The sequence below is a fragment of the Labrus bergylta genome, chromosome 10 (genome assembly GCF_963930695.1).
Source record: "Labrus bergylta chromosome 10, fLabBer1.1, whole genome shotgun sequence".
NCBI lineage: Eukaryota > Metazoa > Chordata > Actinopteri > Labriformes > Labridae > Labrus > Labrus bergylta.
In genome coordinates, this window is record NC_089204.1 from 7149489 (window position 1) to 7168129 (window position 18641).

Here is an 18641-nt window from a genome sequence, read left to right on the forward strand (position 1 = left end):
GTTGTATTTGTACATATTAAGCTAGCAGACTGGAATGACACAAAGCATCAATCAAAACTTGAATAAACTACGGAAACTGATGCTTTTGCTTTTGTGATTAATTACTAAATCTAAACTTTATTTCAGATCATTTTGATTGTTCACCTTATTTTGATCCATTTGATTAAAATGTCTGTATTTGTGGATGCAGTGCATTGTTACTTACTGCTGTTAAAAACCTGTTGAGTAACATTTTGTGTATGAAGTTTATTTAAAAAACAAAGAGCAACAATTAACGGAAATGTCTCCAGTATCCCCAGAGAAAAATAATATTATATTTTAGTCATTTTAGTAATTAGATTAAGTAGATCTGATCATGGTAAGCCACGGAAGTCCCAATAAAAATCCCCATAAATAGGCTGACAAATAATGATTTTGATCGCACAAGATTTTTTGTTTTTGGGGAGGGGATTTCATTTGTTTTTTTTTATAAATGAAGATATGCTAGGTTAACTGTATAAATATTGAACATTATAGAAAACGAATAAAAACAAAGAGGAATTTTCCGTCTACAGGAAACAAAAAAAAGAGGAAGAGGTGTTAGCGTTGGGACACTAGCAGACTTAATGATGATGACGGTTGGAGGGCCTCCCTCCTTATTTTTGCCTAGGACCACAACAGAACAGAATCTCCACTGTGAAGATCCTAGATTGGAGCACTGTAGCAGCTGAGCAGAAACTTAATGCTGGGAGTTGCAAACAATCCCCAAACAAAGGCTTCTGATTAATTATTCAGTGAGTCCTCTGTCGTCCCTGTGGTGAAATCCACATCTGTCATTTCTTTTTAAAAAAACAGCAACTCCCAGAGAATCAAGTCACAAACACATTATAGCTTCCTGTTTCCAGTCTAAAGTCTTAGCACACCTGCTGTTTACAAAATAGAGGATGAAAAGATTCACAGAAAAGGTTGTTATCTTCCTGCGGGAGCTCAACAAATGTTCTTTCTTAAATTACCATGTGTGTGTGTACGCCTGGAGAACAGGGATGAACTGGCTTACAAGAAGTCCATCTTTTATTCCACCTGCAGAGCTCTCCTCTGAAACTTTTAACTATATTTTTATATCCTATTTTGATGTCTTTTTCCGACATCTTTAGTCCCTCTGATGTCGCTCTATTGCAGTTGTGACCAAAATAGTAGAAGTTATCAAAGTGATTTAAAGGGAAGATTTGTAAATACGTTAAAATGTATAGACCCTGTACACATAAAGGTTAGTTTAGGGACATTTAGGTGAACTTCAGGGGGGGCATGTCCTTGAAAGAGCTGCTGGGGTGGACATGTCCTAAAACCCGCCTCAGCTCCAGCTCTCAGTCTGTCGTTAGGTTGACTGAAAGTTAGGGTGAGACAGCATTTCCAGCATGGAGACCGCCATGCCTCCCCTGCACGAACAGACGTCACTCAGGCTTCGTCCATTTCTATTTTTAGTCTATGGGCAGAACGCTGCAGGATTGCCAGAGGAGGGCTGCTCTCCAGTGCTGGGAGAAGAGAGCCTATGGAAAAGATTTCAACGGCTTACGTAGAGGCTTGAAGCTTTTGAATTGTGAAATTCATCGTTTAATTTTGGGGAACTATCGAGTAATTTGCAGAACAAGCCGTTAAACCAACATACTAGTTTACCTCATGAAGGTAAATGGACTTGAGCTTGTATATCTCTTTTCTAGTCTTCTGACGACTCAAAGCGCTTTTACACCGCAGGTCACACCTACACATTCACACCCTGATGGTAGAGGCTGCTGAGTAAAGAGTCCATCAGAAGTAACTAATCCATTCATACACATTCATACACCACCAACAAAGCAGCGGGAGCAACTTGGGGTTAAGTGTCTTGCCCAAGGACACATCGGACATGGAGCTGCAGTAGCTGGGGATCGAACCTCCAAACTTCCGGTTGATAGACCACTGACTCTATCAACTGAGACACAGCCACCCCATGATTTGAAACTTTGCCCACATTTAAAATGGAGATCAGCAGAAAAGGTCAACATTAAAGAAAGGCAAGGAGAAACATCACTTATTTTTCCAACTACATTTATTTAAAAAAAAACATGAACAAAAAGTAGAACAAAAACAAGTAAAGCAACCAGTGTCCCACCCGGGAGGAGACCGTTTACAGAGAGAGACATTTTTAAAAGCATACAAACCAGCAAACTGTAATCTAGCAGCATCCAAATGTTGGAATCTCCAAAAAATCATCATTTATATATTTAAATATATAGTTTTGTTGCCCTGGCAAGCTACACACTTTACAACATACACAGAGCTGTATCTCTCCTTAGTGCAGAACCAAACAAATACCCTTAATAAAATAAACAACTTTAGGTTAAATAAGCTTAAATTAAAGTGTTAAATACAAGACACTTCTGTGGCAAATATGTACACAAATAAACACATTTGGCATTGTAAGTGTGGTTCACTGGCGCCTGCTCTAATGCTCTAGAAACCACTGCATAAGAACACGTTTAGCTGTGATAACCTACGCACACTCACGCACACACACATTCTCACACACACACACACACACACACACACACACACACACACACACACACACACACAACTTTATATCAGTGAGCCACAGACAAGGCATGTGTTTATAAAAGAGAAATAAAAGCAAAAAGAAACAATCCATTTACAACCGAGAGTTTTAGGCACAGTCTGTTTCCTGTTTTATAAATACACGTCAAGTACGACTGCTTCTCCACAGGAACTCTTCACGCTTGTGCTAACTTCGTTTTTTCTTTTTCTTCTTTTTTTTTTGAACACAGTTTCAAACTACCACTTTGTTATTGCTAGGACATTGTGACAGTGAATGGAAACTACTGACAAACGTGTGTAGGGAAAAGCACCTTTAAAAAACACCAAAGAATTACTGCCGTGTGACCCTACGTTACAACACTGAGGAAAAAAAGGAAAGAAGTGGAATCAACCAATCAATGACGACGTGGCCCAGAGCTTCAGAAACGTGAATCACTTGTGACTTTGGGAATCCAGAAAGAAAAGGGTCTCAGTTGAGCTACATTCATTTTTTACCTCCCGCTGTACGTTTCAAGACCGCCACATGTGGATTCCTCTTGGTGCAAGCAGACAGTAAGTACCACTTCATTTAGTCCAGTACATTCCTCCCCTCCTCGCCCCTCCCCCCCTCCCCCTCTCTGCACAGAAACAGCTGTGTGACAGTGTGCGCAGTATGATACAGTACAGCTGAGAATACAGTACAGTAGACTGACGGGACATACGTAGGTAGATTAAATGTTGACTACAGTAAATGAGCTTTACATTCCACTACTGTAAGAAGATCCCAGGGACTCCAGCGGGGGCCCCTGGGGGCTGCCGTGCTCGATTCCTCTCCCTGGCGCTGGAGATGAGGAGGTTTCCCAAGAGTCTCGTTTGCCGGGATGGAGAAACCGTTAACGTCAGAAACAGCCCTGCAGTTCAGACTGGAGAGGATCCCAAAAACAGAGGTACAAGATCAGGGTTTCAGTTCCACCACACAGGGCTGCACTAGAGTCTCCTGAGCCGGGGCTTTTTTAAAGAGTCTGGGGGCCGGTAAGGTTTCCTTTTAAAGTTCGGATCGTCTGGGAGTCTTAAGTAGAATTTGAGTGGGAGCCCAGGAGGAGTGAAGGCCATCTCTGTTTCTCTCTCTCGCTGCAGCTTTCTCTCTCTCTTTCCATCTTTCATTCAGCGGCTCTCTCTCTCGCGCTCTCTCTCTCGCGCTCTCTCTCTCCCTCTCTCTTCCTCTCTCTCAGGGTTTCTTGTCAATAGAGTGAAAGAACCACTCTGTGAACTTCCTGAGCTGAGCCGCCGCCGTCTGGCTCTCCGTCTGGAGCCGCATGTTGTCCTGTCTCAGGTGCTGCACCTCCTCCTGCAGCATCGCCTTGTCCTCCTTCTCCTGCAGAGACACAGAGAGAGGAGCTTTAGTGTCATTGCATAAAAGAGTCCAACCAATCTTAGCAATCCTGTTCAGCAGTAAAACTGGTCAGGAATAAGTGCTTATATACCTCTAGCTATATGCAAATGTAAATCCAGGTGACCTGGACTTAAATGGAGAAGGGTTGTCAGCGTTAACACAATAACCATAATGAGATTATGGTCAAGAAATGAAAGCAAAAATTGCATTCATTTCCACATCACCGCACCGTAGTTAAGTCTTCCTGCAGCCGCAGAGATGGAAAATAACACCTGTACGCCTTTAGCAAACTCTCAGACAGCTCAGCTGATGAGTCCAAAGTAATATCCACCTTATGACATCACACATTGACCTTTGTTACTGTCCCTTTGAGCTGTTTGGGATCCCTAACCACTTCCTGTGTCTGAGCTTCATGTCCTAACCTACACTCTACAGGAAGGGATTTTAAAAAAAAGTAATAGACCAACATGGTACCCCGTGCACAGCCAGCTATGTTCTTAGGGGTCGTCGGTTGCAGGAACAGACTATGAAACAATAAATCAATAAAGCGTGGCACTTTACTGTCACTTTATCGTGAGAGAACAAAGCGTCTCGCCTGTAGCTTCCTCGGGTTCACCCAGGATATTTTTCAGGAAATAAAGTACCTTTGCTCGAGACAGTAAAAAATCCAAAATAAAGCGTGACAGACAGTTTTTAAACGCTGAATAATGGAACTTCAAACATATCATTAGAGGTGAATGAACAGTTACTGAACAAGAGAAGTTTAATCAGTCAGCCGCAGGAAAATCAATATGGCACTTCTGTACTCGTCTTGCTATGGAGGGAGGTCAGGGATGCATTACACACAAATACACACACACACACGCACACACACTCGACAACAGGACATGAGGCAAAAAGAAAAGAACACAGAGGAGGTTGATAAAAGGACCGCTATTAAGAGAACATCCGCCTCTCGTCAGCGTTGTGTAAAAGGGAGGCATTAACATGGCAAAGCAGCCTATTCTCTGCTCTGATAAAAGTGCATTTCCTCCCTCTTTTAAGCACATTAGTGCGGGAGGGGGGGGGGGGATGTTGGGCTGGGAAACAATAAGGAAAGGAAGCAGGATATTGAATTAAGTGGATGAGTTTGTATTACACAGACCTCGGGGTGCACATTACTCAATGCTTATTCTCCGGAGCTGGGACACACATCTGAGTTCGCTGACATAAAAAAAAAAAGAAGTATAAAGGTGACAAAGACGTAATAAAGAAAATAGTTCCGCACCTTTCTGAGGTCGTGCTGCAGCTGTCTGAGGATCACCTCCAGCTGGTTCACTTTGCCGGTGAGCGTGGAGGGAGAGCTTCTGTCAGGGAACAGAAAAGAGGATTTGTTACAAACTCAGAAACTGTAATAAAAACACAAAGTCTTCCTCCATACAGAACCTGGAAGTGAACATTTAGATAAACCCCCGACCTCTTCAGTTACTGTGGCCTGTCTGTTTGTGCAGGGAACACGACATCCTAAGTGTTAGGAACTTTTAAGAGGCATTAACACGTTAAGCAGCGTTTCCATTTCTAGCAGGAGAAGCTGGATTTTGTTCTCTGAGAGGAGGATTGTTGGCAGCTGACTAGAATCACCTCTGCTTCGCTACCAGAAGTCAATACTTGCACTAAATGCTGGCAGACCTAATTTTTCAAGCTGATTTTGTTTAGAAACAAGAAGCATATGATCAAATATGATATAAAAGTTCTGCTCTCTGTAGACAGTACAGAGGTGAGATCACATTGTCCCCCCAGTACGCCTTTTTAACATTCATACTAAAGGTGAAACATCACAGACCTAAAAAACGCGGTTTGAAGCAGCAGTCTGAACAGGACGGATGAATTGCTGAAAAGAATATCAACAGTCAAATATGGACGAACTAAATTTGTGATTTTTCGAGCCAAAAGGTGAAAGACGTTCTTGTTTGGGTTTCTCAAATCTGAAATTTACTCAATTTTTTATGACATTTTAAAAATACAAATCTATCATCGTGAACTGTTTAACTGGTCTCATATCTGGCAAACCGAGGGGCGTCTAAAACGGCCGTGCGGGAGCGCCTTAAAAGCGCCTGCCTTCGCTGGTCCAAACAAATCCAGAGCATTCAGGAGCAGAATCTAAAGTTAGAAGGAGGACATACTGGCTGCTGCATTGTTGTCAGAGAAGCCAGCACTTCAACATAACATGTTTCCTTAATGTCTGATCATATAGTAAGATACCTTTATCATTTCATTCAGTAGATATCTTAATGATTGGACCTTTAAACTTTTCCCAACCATGCAGGGAGCGGGACAGAGCTGCGACTTTATTGTAAACTCTTTTGCTCCCTCTAGGATGAAGTATGAAGCTCTGAGTTCCTCACTGCTGATTCTTGAGTGTTTGTGTTTGTGTGTAACGCCTACTCTGCTTCCAGCGCTGCTCCCTCCGCCTCCACCACCCGTCTGGTCAGCTCTCTGGAGATGTGCAGAGCCTCGGCCCGCTGCATGTCCGTCATGGTGCAGAAGGACGCCACGCGCTGGTCTGCAGACAGAACGGGAGACGTCACATGGTCATAATCTGCTCGCCTTCAGCATCAAAACAAAGACGAGTGTTCAGCAATGCATTTCATGGTGACAACATGCAGCTAAAAGGAGCAGAACAACACACAGCATGCTTCACAGACAGGATGAGGTGCTTCATTCATGCTTCTTATGAATCAGTGCTTCAGTTTAAAGACAATCGTCTCACACAGAGAGATCGATACGCAGAACAAAAGGAACAAGGTGGTACACAGAACTTTTCTCGACAGATAAAGTCGCTCCCTCGGGTGTAGCTCCGGTGCCCCGCCCCCCCCCCCCCCCCCCCCCCCGAGCTTCCTCTGACAGCTGTTTGGCTCATAATGGTCTGGATCCCACAGAGCTGAGAGGCAGCAGTCATGCTTGTTTTACCATATCAGGCCCTTAAGCTCGCTCAAAGCCCCATGGAAAACCCCAAAGTTGGCATGTTTCACTTGGGGACTGCTCAGTTTGAAGGCGTAATGCTCTTTTCCTTTACTCTCTGCAGCCCCTTCGGTCTGAGACAGAAGATAGATGAATCTGCATATTCATAGAAAAGATTAAGGAAACCCGTCCATTCATTTAGCCCCCAAATGAAAGCTAATCCACCCCAAGACAAAAGCTGAAGGAGCCTTCGAGTTTCTTGTTCAGACGCGGCGGGGGACGGAGCTTTAATTTACATATGAATGAGAGATTTCTTTCTCATATTTGATGGCTGCATCGGAAAGATTAAAGACTTGGAGGAGAGTAGGGGATGCAGCTCGTCGTTTGTGAATGGCCTGATGTCCAGATTTAGAGCACAAACAAATAAAAACAAACAAACAAAAAGATGACATGACGATCAATTTGAGTAAACTCTCTCTCTTATCAACACTGCAGCAGTTGACAGAAAGCGATTTTAGTGATTGAAATAAAATCTTTTTGCTGCTTTAATTCATCAAAGCATATTTTGATAACTCCGTCTGATTCTACTCTTTAAACCTCTGGAGGGCAGAGTGTTTAATGTAGATCCAAACCGTCTTCTTGCCTCCTGAACACAAATGGTCTCTCAGGACGCACATGAACAAGGTTATGGAGCTATAAAAGCTTTACGTCTGTGGCAGTCTCTCTCTCCCTCTCTCTCTCTCTCTCCCCCTCGGCTCCAAACAGAGCGGGTTAAACACACACACACACACACACACACACACACACACACACACACACGTCATAATGTCAGCCTGGAGCCACTTTCTGCTCGGCAACAGGGCTCCAGTTTACACAGCGCTTTTTCTGGGCCAAGCCTGCGTGACAACTGCCTTCTTGCTGCCAGTCAGACTCTGCATCATCTCCACTGATTCCACTTCTTTTTAAATGATATGCTGCCGGCGATGCAGCAGCAAACGTATCAAAGAGGGAAGCGTACAGAGAATTCATTAATTATGACAAATGAACGGTCACATGCTACGCTGCTTGCTCACTGGTCTCGGGGTCAGAGGCAGTTCAAGTGGAAAGAAAAAGAATCTCGTGGCATGTGAGCGTTTCCTTGATGTATGGGAAACACGATGGCATGAGAAGAACTTCAACCGGGAGATAGATGAACACAAAATGATGATGCTGACCATGAAGTGGCTATGACATGTCCATGCTAATTAGCGTAGCATAAAGGCGGCGGCTTCATTTGTAATCTGAAAGGATCCAGCTTCTTCATCGACCTACATTCAGAGTGTCAACAAGAGGTCAAAGGAGGAAAAACATGACCCCTGATTATCAACCCTGAGAGCTCAATGGTGAAGAGGCATCACTGCTAAGGCGAGTTCAGACCCGAGATTCACAACAAGACTGATCAAACGTACAACTCCTGCACGTTCCCGCAACTTCAAACCAATGCAACAACAAGAGACGGTATGAGCTGAGTCACTGATGGAGCTTCAGATTCTGTTTATCTGTTTCACTGAGCGCGGAGAGGAGCGGGGTCATCCAGCGAGCTGTGCAGAGGTGTGAATGGGTTTGTCTCTGCTGAAGAGCTTAACTGCTTTCTAACAATATTAAAGTAAGTATTATATTCCTGAGTCTCTGCATCATTCAGTCCCGGGCTAACACGACTGCCACTGCTCTCTAATCAGTCAATGAACAGGTGAGGAGACGCTGATTTGAAAAAGGAACAGCTGACAAAACCGGCTTTTTTAAAAATCCTGCTGAAGGTTTGTGTGAAAAACATCTCCAACAAACTGAAGTGTTGTTCTCCAACATTCTGTCATTTCCACCAGCTGATCGTTTGAATCTGTCTGTACAGGCTCACTTTGCTAAGAGCTGATTGGTCGTTCAAACCAATCAAAGACTTGATTAGCTCACCAGCTGCAACATTTTCCTTCAAAGGCTATCTGATGGTTATATATTTTAGTTGGGAGAGATGGTCATCTTTTTGAGGCTTGTAGCCAGAAGTTAGCCACCTGCTTTGATACCACGGCAACAGAAACACAAGTCCTAGGCCGCCATAATAGTGTCATTTGCAGACAAACTCCTGCACACTGTCTAAATTACACAAATATATTTGCAAAGTGTGAAACCTTGCTAACTTATTTGTGTAATTCAGACAGTGTGCTCTCTCCCGATGCTCCTTGGAAGTTTTTCTTTAAGCTTCGTTTTCCCCCCGATGCTCTAAGTCATTTAAATAACGGAGATCATGTCGAAAGTAAAGAACATTTTGATTTTGATAAGTGTTGGCCAAGATTACCTTTGCGCCGTCGTTTACAGTCTGACAGCAACTTGCAAAGCGAGAATATTCGTAGTAGCTGAAAGACAACGTCTCAGAGCTCAGAGCGGACTGTTCGCTGTGCTCGCATGCAGATATCTGATAAGAGACGTTTATTAAAGCTAACTCGTTGTTAGCGGACTGCCGATGTGTAGTGGGTTTCTGCTGCAGAATGCAACATTTTTGCTCTCCACTCCTTTGAGCAGCAAATCCTCTCTGACCCGCTGCTGCACGACTTTACTCGGACTACACACACAATCAGAACTAAATCAGGCCCAAACCTCTGATGCAGAATCTGTAAATAATCAATTCAATCATTTTATTTCATCACAAATCTTTGGTCTGATCTGGGCTTCAGAACTCTCCCAGAGTGACATCTTGCAAACGTTAGAGTTAGGGTGCTGAATGGGATCACAAAGGGGCTTGGAGCACAACAAAGAAGGATTCCTACAAGTTCTACTGCAGCACTTAGGAGACACTAGAGGAACCACACACACAAAGAGCACACAAATCTACAAGCTAAGCAAGCTAGCACTAGCAGATTATTGACGTACAGACACACACAGACGCTTAGCAGCTATAGGAGGAGGTGGGGGGGGAGGTTACACGAGGCGTCAGCAGCTTCAGCCAGGCTGGTTACCTTCAAAGGCTCGTGCTGCATCAACCAGGTGAGACCAGTCCAGGCCTGAGGCAGCGTCTGGGAGGGGCATGAGGCCCGGGTCGCTGAACTTGGACCTGTCCGCCAAGGAGCCGTCAGAGAACCAAAACTCACCTGCAGAGACAGGCGGGCACTCCAATCAATGTCTGAGTCTGGCCATGAGTTCAGGGCTAATCTCTGAGTCACCCATCAGAGCAGAAAGGAGGGGGCGGGGGAGGAACTGAGAGGCGTAGAGGGGGAGGGCAGGGAGGTTTCTTCATACTGCTCATTGTTACCTTAAAGGAGGATATTAACCAAACATCCTGAAAGTTTGAGTCTCCACTAATTAAAGTACCTCCCATCAAAGCCTGGACTCAAATCCAGCTCTTCAGGATGCAGGGAAACAACAGATCCGGCTACAGCTGACAAACTATTTAACTTTATGGTCTGTATATGTGACAGCAAACAACCACCTCGCATAGCACTCGCCTGGCGCTGCTGTCTGAGGGGCGATAAACGACTTGTCTAAGTGAATGTCTTCATGTTTCAATCAATATCTTCTTTCCCTCCTCTCCGTCTCCCCCGCCTCCCCTCCCTGTCAGCCCTGAAAGACAGCGAGCGCAATAAACAAGCTCCCCGTTCTGCAGAGAGGCGTTTAGAAAAAGCACGAGTGGAGGAGTGGAGAGGAGACAGAGAGAGCTTGAGGTGATGCTGACACTCTCTGTTCAATTTACGCAGCGTCTCAGAGCCCGAGTGATTCACTGTTTACCAAATTGGACTGTTTCAGTCAGAAAAAAAGAGAGCGCCTGTGTTCTCGACTACCCTTCAAAACAATCGGGAATCCATCAGGCTGACAGCCAGAAGAGGCTAAAGGGATAAACATCTTTTCCAAAAGCCATTTTCTATCTAACAAACAGCAGCCGGAGACGGATGAGGAGCGGTATGGAAATGAGACAGGTGGGACAGAGAGAGGGGGAGACAGGCAGGGACGTATGAGTGAATGAAACATAATGTGTGACAGAAGTGGTGACTCTCCTGATGGAAAAATAGGCATGTTCATGTCACAGATGTTACAGAGCTGCAGCGGTGCAGGCAGGACACATCACAGCGCTCATCACAGATACATATTCAGAGGAGAGGCAGCAGCCAGCGGTGACAGGTGTCTGCTTAATGCAGACGCACCGACAAGGCCCAGAGCAAGCTGCTCTCTCCGCCTCGCCCAGGTCCAATTAGCTGGCTGCATTGAGGAGTGTTTCTGGAGTGAGTACCAGTTGTGCTAATGATATTGGTAGGACATGAGAGGCTCTTCAGACGAGTGTCTACATCCTGGCTCTTATCTGGTGCCACGGGGGACGGATGATAATCCATGAGCTTCATGCTGAGACGGTCCGCCTCCCCGTCTCTGAGAGATGTTTTAATAAGAGTTCTGATTGCTTTTCTTGAAACAAGCTTCTCTGCAGAATCCTTTAAGAGAAGTCAAGTCTGCGCTGTTTACACCTGGTGTTAACATGTGATCTGATCTCAAGTGGACAGGTGTGTATTATTATTGATTGTATTATTAAACAGGTGTACATGAAGATAGTGCGGTTTACTTTTGCGTGTTTACGACTCAATCAGACCCAAATTGGACTAGGTGTTCTGAGCATGCTCCACAGTCGCCATGCTGCACTTTGACCCCGATGTGAAAACAGTTTAAATGTGTGGAAAAAGCCAGCATGGCGAGTGCTGGAGCGAGAACAACATATTTTTTTGCACAGACGAGGAGACGCAGTTTACGCTGTGTCAGCCAGAATGTACAGAGCTGTAGAGCTGAACATGTTTTCAACGTTCCACATACGACCAGTGTGCTGCTCGCCTACTTGTTTTGTCGATTTGGTCAACAGGAAGAAGATTTATTTTGTCACACCCGTGCATTTAGTTTGGACATGTCTACTTCTGTCTTCTTTCTTTGGCACAAATTAAAACACTGAACTGATGTAATGACTGGAGAGGTCAGAGCTCACTGTCACAGGTCTGAGATCTGAGGTCTTTGACATCACTTTGAATGAACAGTGATCGACACTTTCTACTATCACATGTTAGCTGATATTCAGCATCAGAAGCTGGGGAAGCTTTGGGGGAAACCCTGAAGTTATGAACACTAATATGAGAACTGTTTGACCCTTACTGCTGCAGTTATTATACTCAGCTGTAGTCGGTCACAGTCACTGACTTCAGAGAAGGAGAGTGTTTATAACATCTGTCAGTCCGGTTTACAGAGACTCACATCTGCAGGGGGGGGTTTATAAACTTCTCTTTCAAACCACTTTATTTATGTTCCACATAATAAAGGAACATAAAGCTTGACGATTTAAGACACATCCAAACGTTCTGACGCATTTATCCGCTCTCTCTGTCTTTCCTGAACAAGCTCGCTTTTGGCTGTGAGTCTGCATTACCTTTTTACATCTCATTATGTTAATTTATCAGCCAATGAAGGTGACATGTTACCTGTTTCTGAGCATGTAGAGCGTTAATACGACCACTAAAGACACATCTGGAGACACGTTCATGTGCCAGGTGTAAACAGCTGTACGTAGATCTGTCCACTTATTTCAAGATCAGCCAGGCTGCGTGTTGACACCGGGTGTAAACAGGTTCAAAGTGTTTCTCAGCCGAGGGAGAGTTAGCGTCTGTACTTACTGCGCAGGTTTGACGCCCCCTGGTTGTGGACCATACGTGGAGGCAGCGTGCTGTGGTAAGGGGGGGTGGTGCTGAAGAGGATGTCGTTGGGCATGGCCTGGTCCAGCATGGAGCTGTGGGAGCTGGCGTAGGACGAGCCCTTACGGTTACTGCACACGCTCTCGTCTGACAGCGTCCGATACAGAGAGCGCCTCGGGGACAGACTGTCCATCGCTGACACCTGAGAGGAAGACAGGAAGAGCAATCTGTCAGGAGTGAGAGATGATGAAGCTGAATGACCTCCAAACAACCAGCGATGACCCCGTCATCTGCTGCTTCCTCTCCTCGACACAGCAGGTCTACAGACGGGGAACATCGGGGAGCGTTGTCAGGAATCAATTACAGACTCTGCTCTGAGGAAAATGCAGATGGATTCGAGCACAGCTGGAGAGTCTGGCAAAGCGGGAGAGATGGGGGAGAGACAGGGGAGAGACGGGGGACAGGGTGTGTGGAGGTGGTGACAGAGGTCACTGGACCGAGAACAGCTGAGAGTCATCGAGCTGAGTGTGAGAAAAGACAGCGAGAGTAGAGGACTCAGCGAAACTCAAGGTTATTAAGATACAAGAATTGTAAACTTTGATACGACTCAAGTAAAATTCAAACGATATGGAGAGACCTGTTCAGATATCACAGCAACAAAAATAAGATTCAAACTCACCGACCTCCTACACACAGTCTACATTTCACAAACACGCTGCCAACATTTTGGAAAAAGCTTCGGCCCTTTTGGCACTGCCAGCCGGATCTGCGTCGTTGTGTATCCTCACAACGTGCAAGCAACAATGAACAGAAGTGAGTTTTCAAACATTTCAGGTCACTTCAGGCTTAGCCTTAGTTTTTGTTTTATATTTTAAATATCTCAGGGATCACAGTCACTAGCACCTCATTCACAGGCTGTTATGGACATATTACACAGAGAACAATGGGATGTAGGCCATGTGTGTGTGTTATGTGTTTGTGTGTGTGTGTGTATTTTAATTGTGTCTTATTGCGTTTCTCCTGTTGAGAAACGCTCTCACATTGTGCTTGCACGACTGTTGTATGTACAACTACATGACAATAAAGCTTTGAATTTAATTGAATTGAATTATGTGCATTGAGCGATGGTGGTGGATTCACTCTGGGTAATGACGGCGTGTTTGTCAGTATTTATTTTACCCGTATATTGGTCGCACTTCTTAGAGGACTAAAAGGTACTGAGAGTGAGTCCTATACACCAGATATGATGGTATTTTATCTTATCATAAAACAGACTCAGTGGAACGTTTAGTTTGATGTTTTTATAATGATCTCATACAAAGATCGTTTCCGCTTCGTGTACACTCTTCAGAGAGGGTTCATATAGAGGTCAGGGTAAGGAGATGCAGAGGGGAAAGGGCAACACGAGGTCAGGATCACAAAAGCTGCTGAGTGTTTGAAAGCAGCGTCCTCCTGCAGGGGAAGTCGTCTGTGAACAATCGCACAGAATAACGCTGCAGAGATTCTCCACTTCATGAGACGTTGGTCAGATTTTTGACAGAAGATCTCTTGTTCAAACACACAAACCCACAAAGACCGATGCAATCCATCACTGTCCCCGTCAGCTTGCATAAATATTGCACAAGTGACATCAAAAACACCACTAATGATATACGGGGGCAGATGGCCAGATGGGTTAATGTCTACCTACGGCTTCCAGCTGTAACCCAAACTACACTGCTGTCCCCACGAGCCAACACCCAGCCGTCTCACTTTCAAAGACGGATCCCCCCACAAACCCCAGCGTGCAAACTTAACAAACATCTAAACGCCGTCTTTAAAGACACACGCGCAGGAATCCAAAGCTGCACACATCCACACTGAACATCTCGGAAAACTTAACAAGTGCGTCTCTTATTGCACTTTTACAAGATTAGACCTGCGCCCATCAAAACAACTTGAAACGGGATGTGCTGCTCTCTCATGTCGAGCAGAAATAGCTCTGATTTAGAGCTCCAATAAAGGGAGTCACGGCAAATGAAACCGGTTAATATTTTTTCAGGAGCTGTGCTATTTATTTCATCAGCAGCATCAAACCCTCTCTCTTCCCCCCCCTCTCTCTATCTCGGCACTCTTTAAGGGAGCCATGCTGAGCACATTAAAGTGAAAATATTTGATGTATCAAACCTGCGAGATTTACGACTATTTCTGTCTGAATCCACCTCAGCTGGCAGCGGCTCTCAGCGTGAATCTGGCTCTAATGTGTCTGAATTCCTTAGTACAACAGAAACGCTCTTATCAGTCCAAGCAGCACTGACAAACGCTCAGAGATTTTTTTCCCTGATTTCCCTGACTTTTTCCCCCTCGCTGCCCGCTCTGAACAAAGACAACAACCAGCGCTGAAGAACCTTTGACGGGCCACTGGGGAGGATGTGTCAGACAACCACCTATTCAGCCGCTCTCTTCTCAAGCACAGGAGGATCAAAAAGAGAAACGTTGTGGGAGAATAAGCTGTGAACTGCCTTTCCTTTTACGTCAGACACACAATAGTCCGCCTGTCTGTGGAAGGACGTCCCAGCAGACACGGTGGCTGGCGAGGAAAATCTCCCTGCACCTGCTCGCCCACACAAAGGCATCGGATGACCGCCGGAAGTGACACACGCATTAACCTTTAGCGTAGTAGAGTCTGTTTAATCACTTAGGAGATGAAACCAGCCAGACTGCATTAAATGAGGAATACATCTCGGATGTTTCCAACATTGTCATTACTGTAATTTGATTCCTGTCCTTGCCAGCCGATGATTGAAAACATGCAGTCTCCGAGCAAAGCAGTATGCTTTCATTGGGATCAGATGTGTGCACTGTGAGGTGTAATGTTTGGAGCTGTGCCCTCTCATGCATCTCTCTCTCTCTCAGATTGCTTTTCCACACACACTGTATCATCAGACATGAGAGCACGATTACAACAAAGACATCGAGCAGCACTCTGCACCTTTGTTCTGGTTACTGCGCTCTGCTTCTCTGTGGGAAACAAACCTGCGCCCAATGAAGGGAAATGACAGCGGGCCTGATAGACCGTCTTTTATTTAAATGCACTGATGCTAGCTCTATTGTAAGCAGAACATTTTCTATACAGTAAGATCAGTGCTCTAGCAGGACAGCCTGATAGTAGCCTCATGTTGGGGACGATGCCCGCCCGTGCCAGAGGACATGCCCGGCTGCAGCAGGGATAAAGTGCATTTATATCAGAGTTGAGCAGCATCCAAAAATAGACGGTTTGTACGTCTCCAGGGTCGCTTCTTTGTGGATAATGGATCAGGGGATTGGAGGGGAGGGAGGAGGGTTGGCGCGTGCAGGACTGAAGATGCAATTAATAGAGTCTGCAGGACCCAGTACATTAAACATCGATGCACTCCCTGCCTTTAATCCTTGACATCCCGACTGAGCAAACCCAGCCCTGCTCCAAATTAAATTAGCCAAACACTCGGTGCCAGTCAATGGGGACTGAAAGGGTTTTGTGTTGGAGGAGATCAGCTGATAGGCAGCAGATGTCTGTCTGACATGACTTGTTTCCCAGCAAGAGGTTATCTGCTGCCAGTCTGGACTTGTATATTCTTGACCTGTTAGTCGGCAGGATGAAAGAGCCTTAAGGGATAGTTTGGAGGGAAGTCGGCTTTCTTATCAATACACATTTTATTACCTACAGTAAATGGCGGTCAGCAGAGCAGCTGGCTGGAAAACAGACCCGGTGCACACTGCACTTAGAATATGTGACCATGTCCCCTTGTGTTCAGAAAGCCCTCTCTTTAGGCACTTTGTTATAAACGTTCATTATTCTCCTCAGAAGAATGATCACTACAGCCTCGATGTTGTTTCAGCGTTGATGTTTACACTCAGTGCAGCTAGCCACAGCTGAGTGACATCACTCGTCAGAACCCTTAAGGTGACCACGACACTCATACAGGAGGAAAAGCCTCTTTTATAGCAGGTATTAGTAAATGTGAAGCTAGTATGTCCTCCCTCTAATTTTAGATTCTGGTCCTGAATGCTCTGGATTTGTTTGGACCAGAGAAGGTAGGCGGTTTTAAGACACCCCCACACACCTCTCTACAATGTTTAGAATTTAGACTGCAGTACCCATTTTAAACACTAGGTGACACAGTTACATACTGCTCCTTTAAATATTCTAAATTGGACTTAAAGTGGTAAAAGCATGTTTTTAAAGCCTCAGCTTTACTTAGCTTAGTTCTTTTCCTCTGTACTTCAGTCTTCTTCTCCGAAAGCAGCCATGCTTAAGACCATGACTGTTGATAAGAACCTTATGCTATTTAAAGGTCAAACGGTAAAACAGTTACAGTGACCTCACCTTCCGACTCCCGTCTTCTCCTGGAGGACTCCCCGGCAGCATCATTTTCACGTACTCTTCCTTTGAGAGTCTCTGCAGTGAATTTCCGTCCCGCTCTGCAGCCTGACTCCTGCAGGCCTCCTGCGCGTACAGCTGCCTGCAGACGACACAGAGGGCACAGAAAAGCACGACTCATCAGAGACGTATTGAAAGACACAATCTGCGAGGGCCTTCCAACTCTGGTCCAGCTATTTAGAGAAGAATGTCAGTATCACACAAGGGGTTCAGGGGGATCCGTCTTAGCATGCCGACAGCAGGTGCCTCCCTGCACCATGCTGCTCAGGTGAACCAAGGACAACAGGGTTAGGAGAGAGAATCTATTTCAAATCCCAGCGTGTCACAAATCACTCGGCTAAGCTAAAGATGAAAGAGAGTGAGGAGAAGCCAAGCACTGTGAGAGGAAAAGAGAGGCAGGAAGGAAGGAAGGTAGGAAGGAAAAAAGGGGTTAAGACAGAAATAGCATTCAGACAAAAAGTGTAAACCAAGGATTTGAGGAAGTGTTCAAACAACAACAACAACAACAGAGGAGTCATGAGAACTGTTACACAAGGCCAGAGAGGAGCCACACCAGGAGACATGTTTGTTTGTCTGTGAGATGGTGACCTCAGAGACACTACGGTTACCGTTTTTTTTTGCAATATGGCAGCCAAGTCCGAAATACATGTGTGGTAACGGCACCAGAGATACCAGAAAGTTGAGAGAAAGGGAAGAGAGGAGGGATGCATGGAGCAATGAACCCAGACTAGGTTGCTTTCTGCATGTAACCCCGTCTTTGTAACTATCACAGCTGAATCACCAGCGTGAGCAGAAAACACAAATTCATTTATTTTCAGTGGGAAGCGGGATGAAATCTTGGCATATGTTACTGATATGATGACGTGATTCTGTTTGATGCATTCCCAGAGACATGCTCCGATTGGATTTTATTTACAGAAATTTTAGAAATTCACATAAAAAGGATGAAATTCACCATGGAAACATAACTACAGGGATCAGAGGGTATGTGGGTTATGAGGGTCTAACAGGAGGACGTATCGTGGCTGGGGCACAGCGGTGGGATTCTGCAGGAGATACAGCAGAAATGTCAAGAGCAGTGATGCACAGCTAGCCGTCCTCCACTCTCAGCATGTGCCACATGGCAGGACTCACACTTCAGACGGGTGGGGCAGTGGTCTGAGACAGAGGGATAAAGAAAGGGGGGGGGGGCTGGGGGGGGTTGTGTGGGGGAGCAGGCTGGGTTAGATCAGGGCCACCACAGGGTTGACTTTGACTGACTGTGTACCTTGAACGCTCAGACAGCATTGTGAGGAGAAACGCTAACAAGCTCTCGGCTCCTCTGGAACCAGAAGCGGAAGCAAAGAGAGAGACAGCGAGGGGTTAGGAGCATGGTTACACATCCTGCATCACACACACAGCGTCAGAACGAAGCAGAAAACTTTCAGGAAGGAGGAGGAGAAACTTCATTATGTGAGAACAATATCTGTGAGTAATATTAGGCCATTCATCATGAGGCGCGGGTTATGTAAGATGAAATAAAACTGCGGGAATATCAAAACAAACCGAGGGGAGGGTAACTGAATTACGGAGCTTTTTCATAAGTCTGCAGGAGACGACTTCGGTGTGTGCGATCAATCACGAAGCACTTTAGTGGAACATTTCACAGCATAAATAAAATTACTGAGGAGCTAAC

At 45.3% G+C, this 18641-nt stretch overlaps 1 protein-coding gene across 5 annotated transcripts in view; it reads right to left on the reverse strand.

The window, feature by feature from the left end:
• Positions 1-2047: 2047 nt before the first annotated feature.
• The window catches only part of LOC109993878 (signal-induced proliferation-associated 1-like protein 2), a 113930-nt gene continuing 97336 nt past the window's right edge, over positions 2048-18641 (reverse strand). For 2 of the 5 annotated variants that reach the window (XM_065959165.1, XM_065959166.1), the window contains exons 16-22: positions 18234-18287; positions 16913-17048; positions 12550-12769; positions 9871-10002; positions 6368-6485; positions 5211-5289; positions 2048-3925 (exon numbers count right to left, since the gene is read on the reverse strand). In XM_065959165.1, coding sequence (XP_065815237.1) covers positions 3779-3925; positions 5211-5289; positions 6368-6485; positions 9871-10002; positions 12550-12769; positions 16913-17048; positions 18234-18287 — 886 coding nt within the window. In that variant the 3' untranslated portion in view covers positions 2048-3778. The remainder of the gene's footprint in view (positions 3926-5210; positions 5290-6367; positions 6486-9870; positions 10003-12549; positions 12770-16912; positions 17049-18233; positions 18288-18641) is intronic. The other 3 variants (XM_020646998.3, XM_020646995.3, XM_065959168.1) reach the window with 2 other exon arrangements.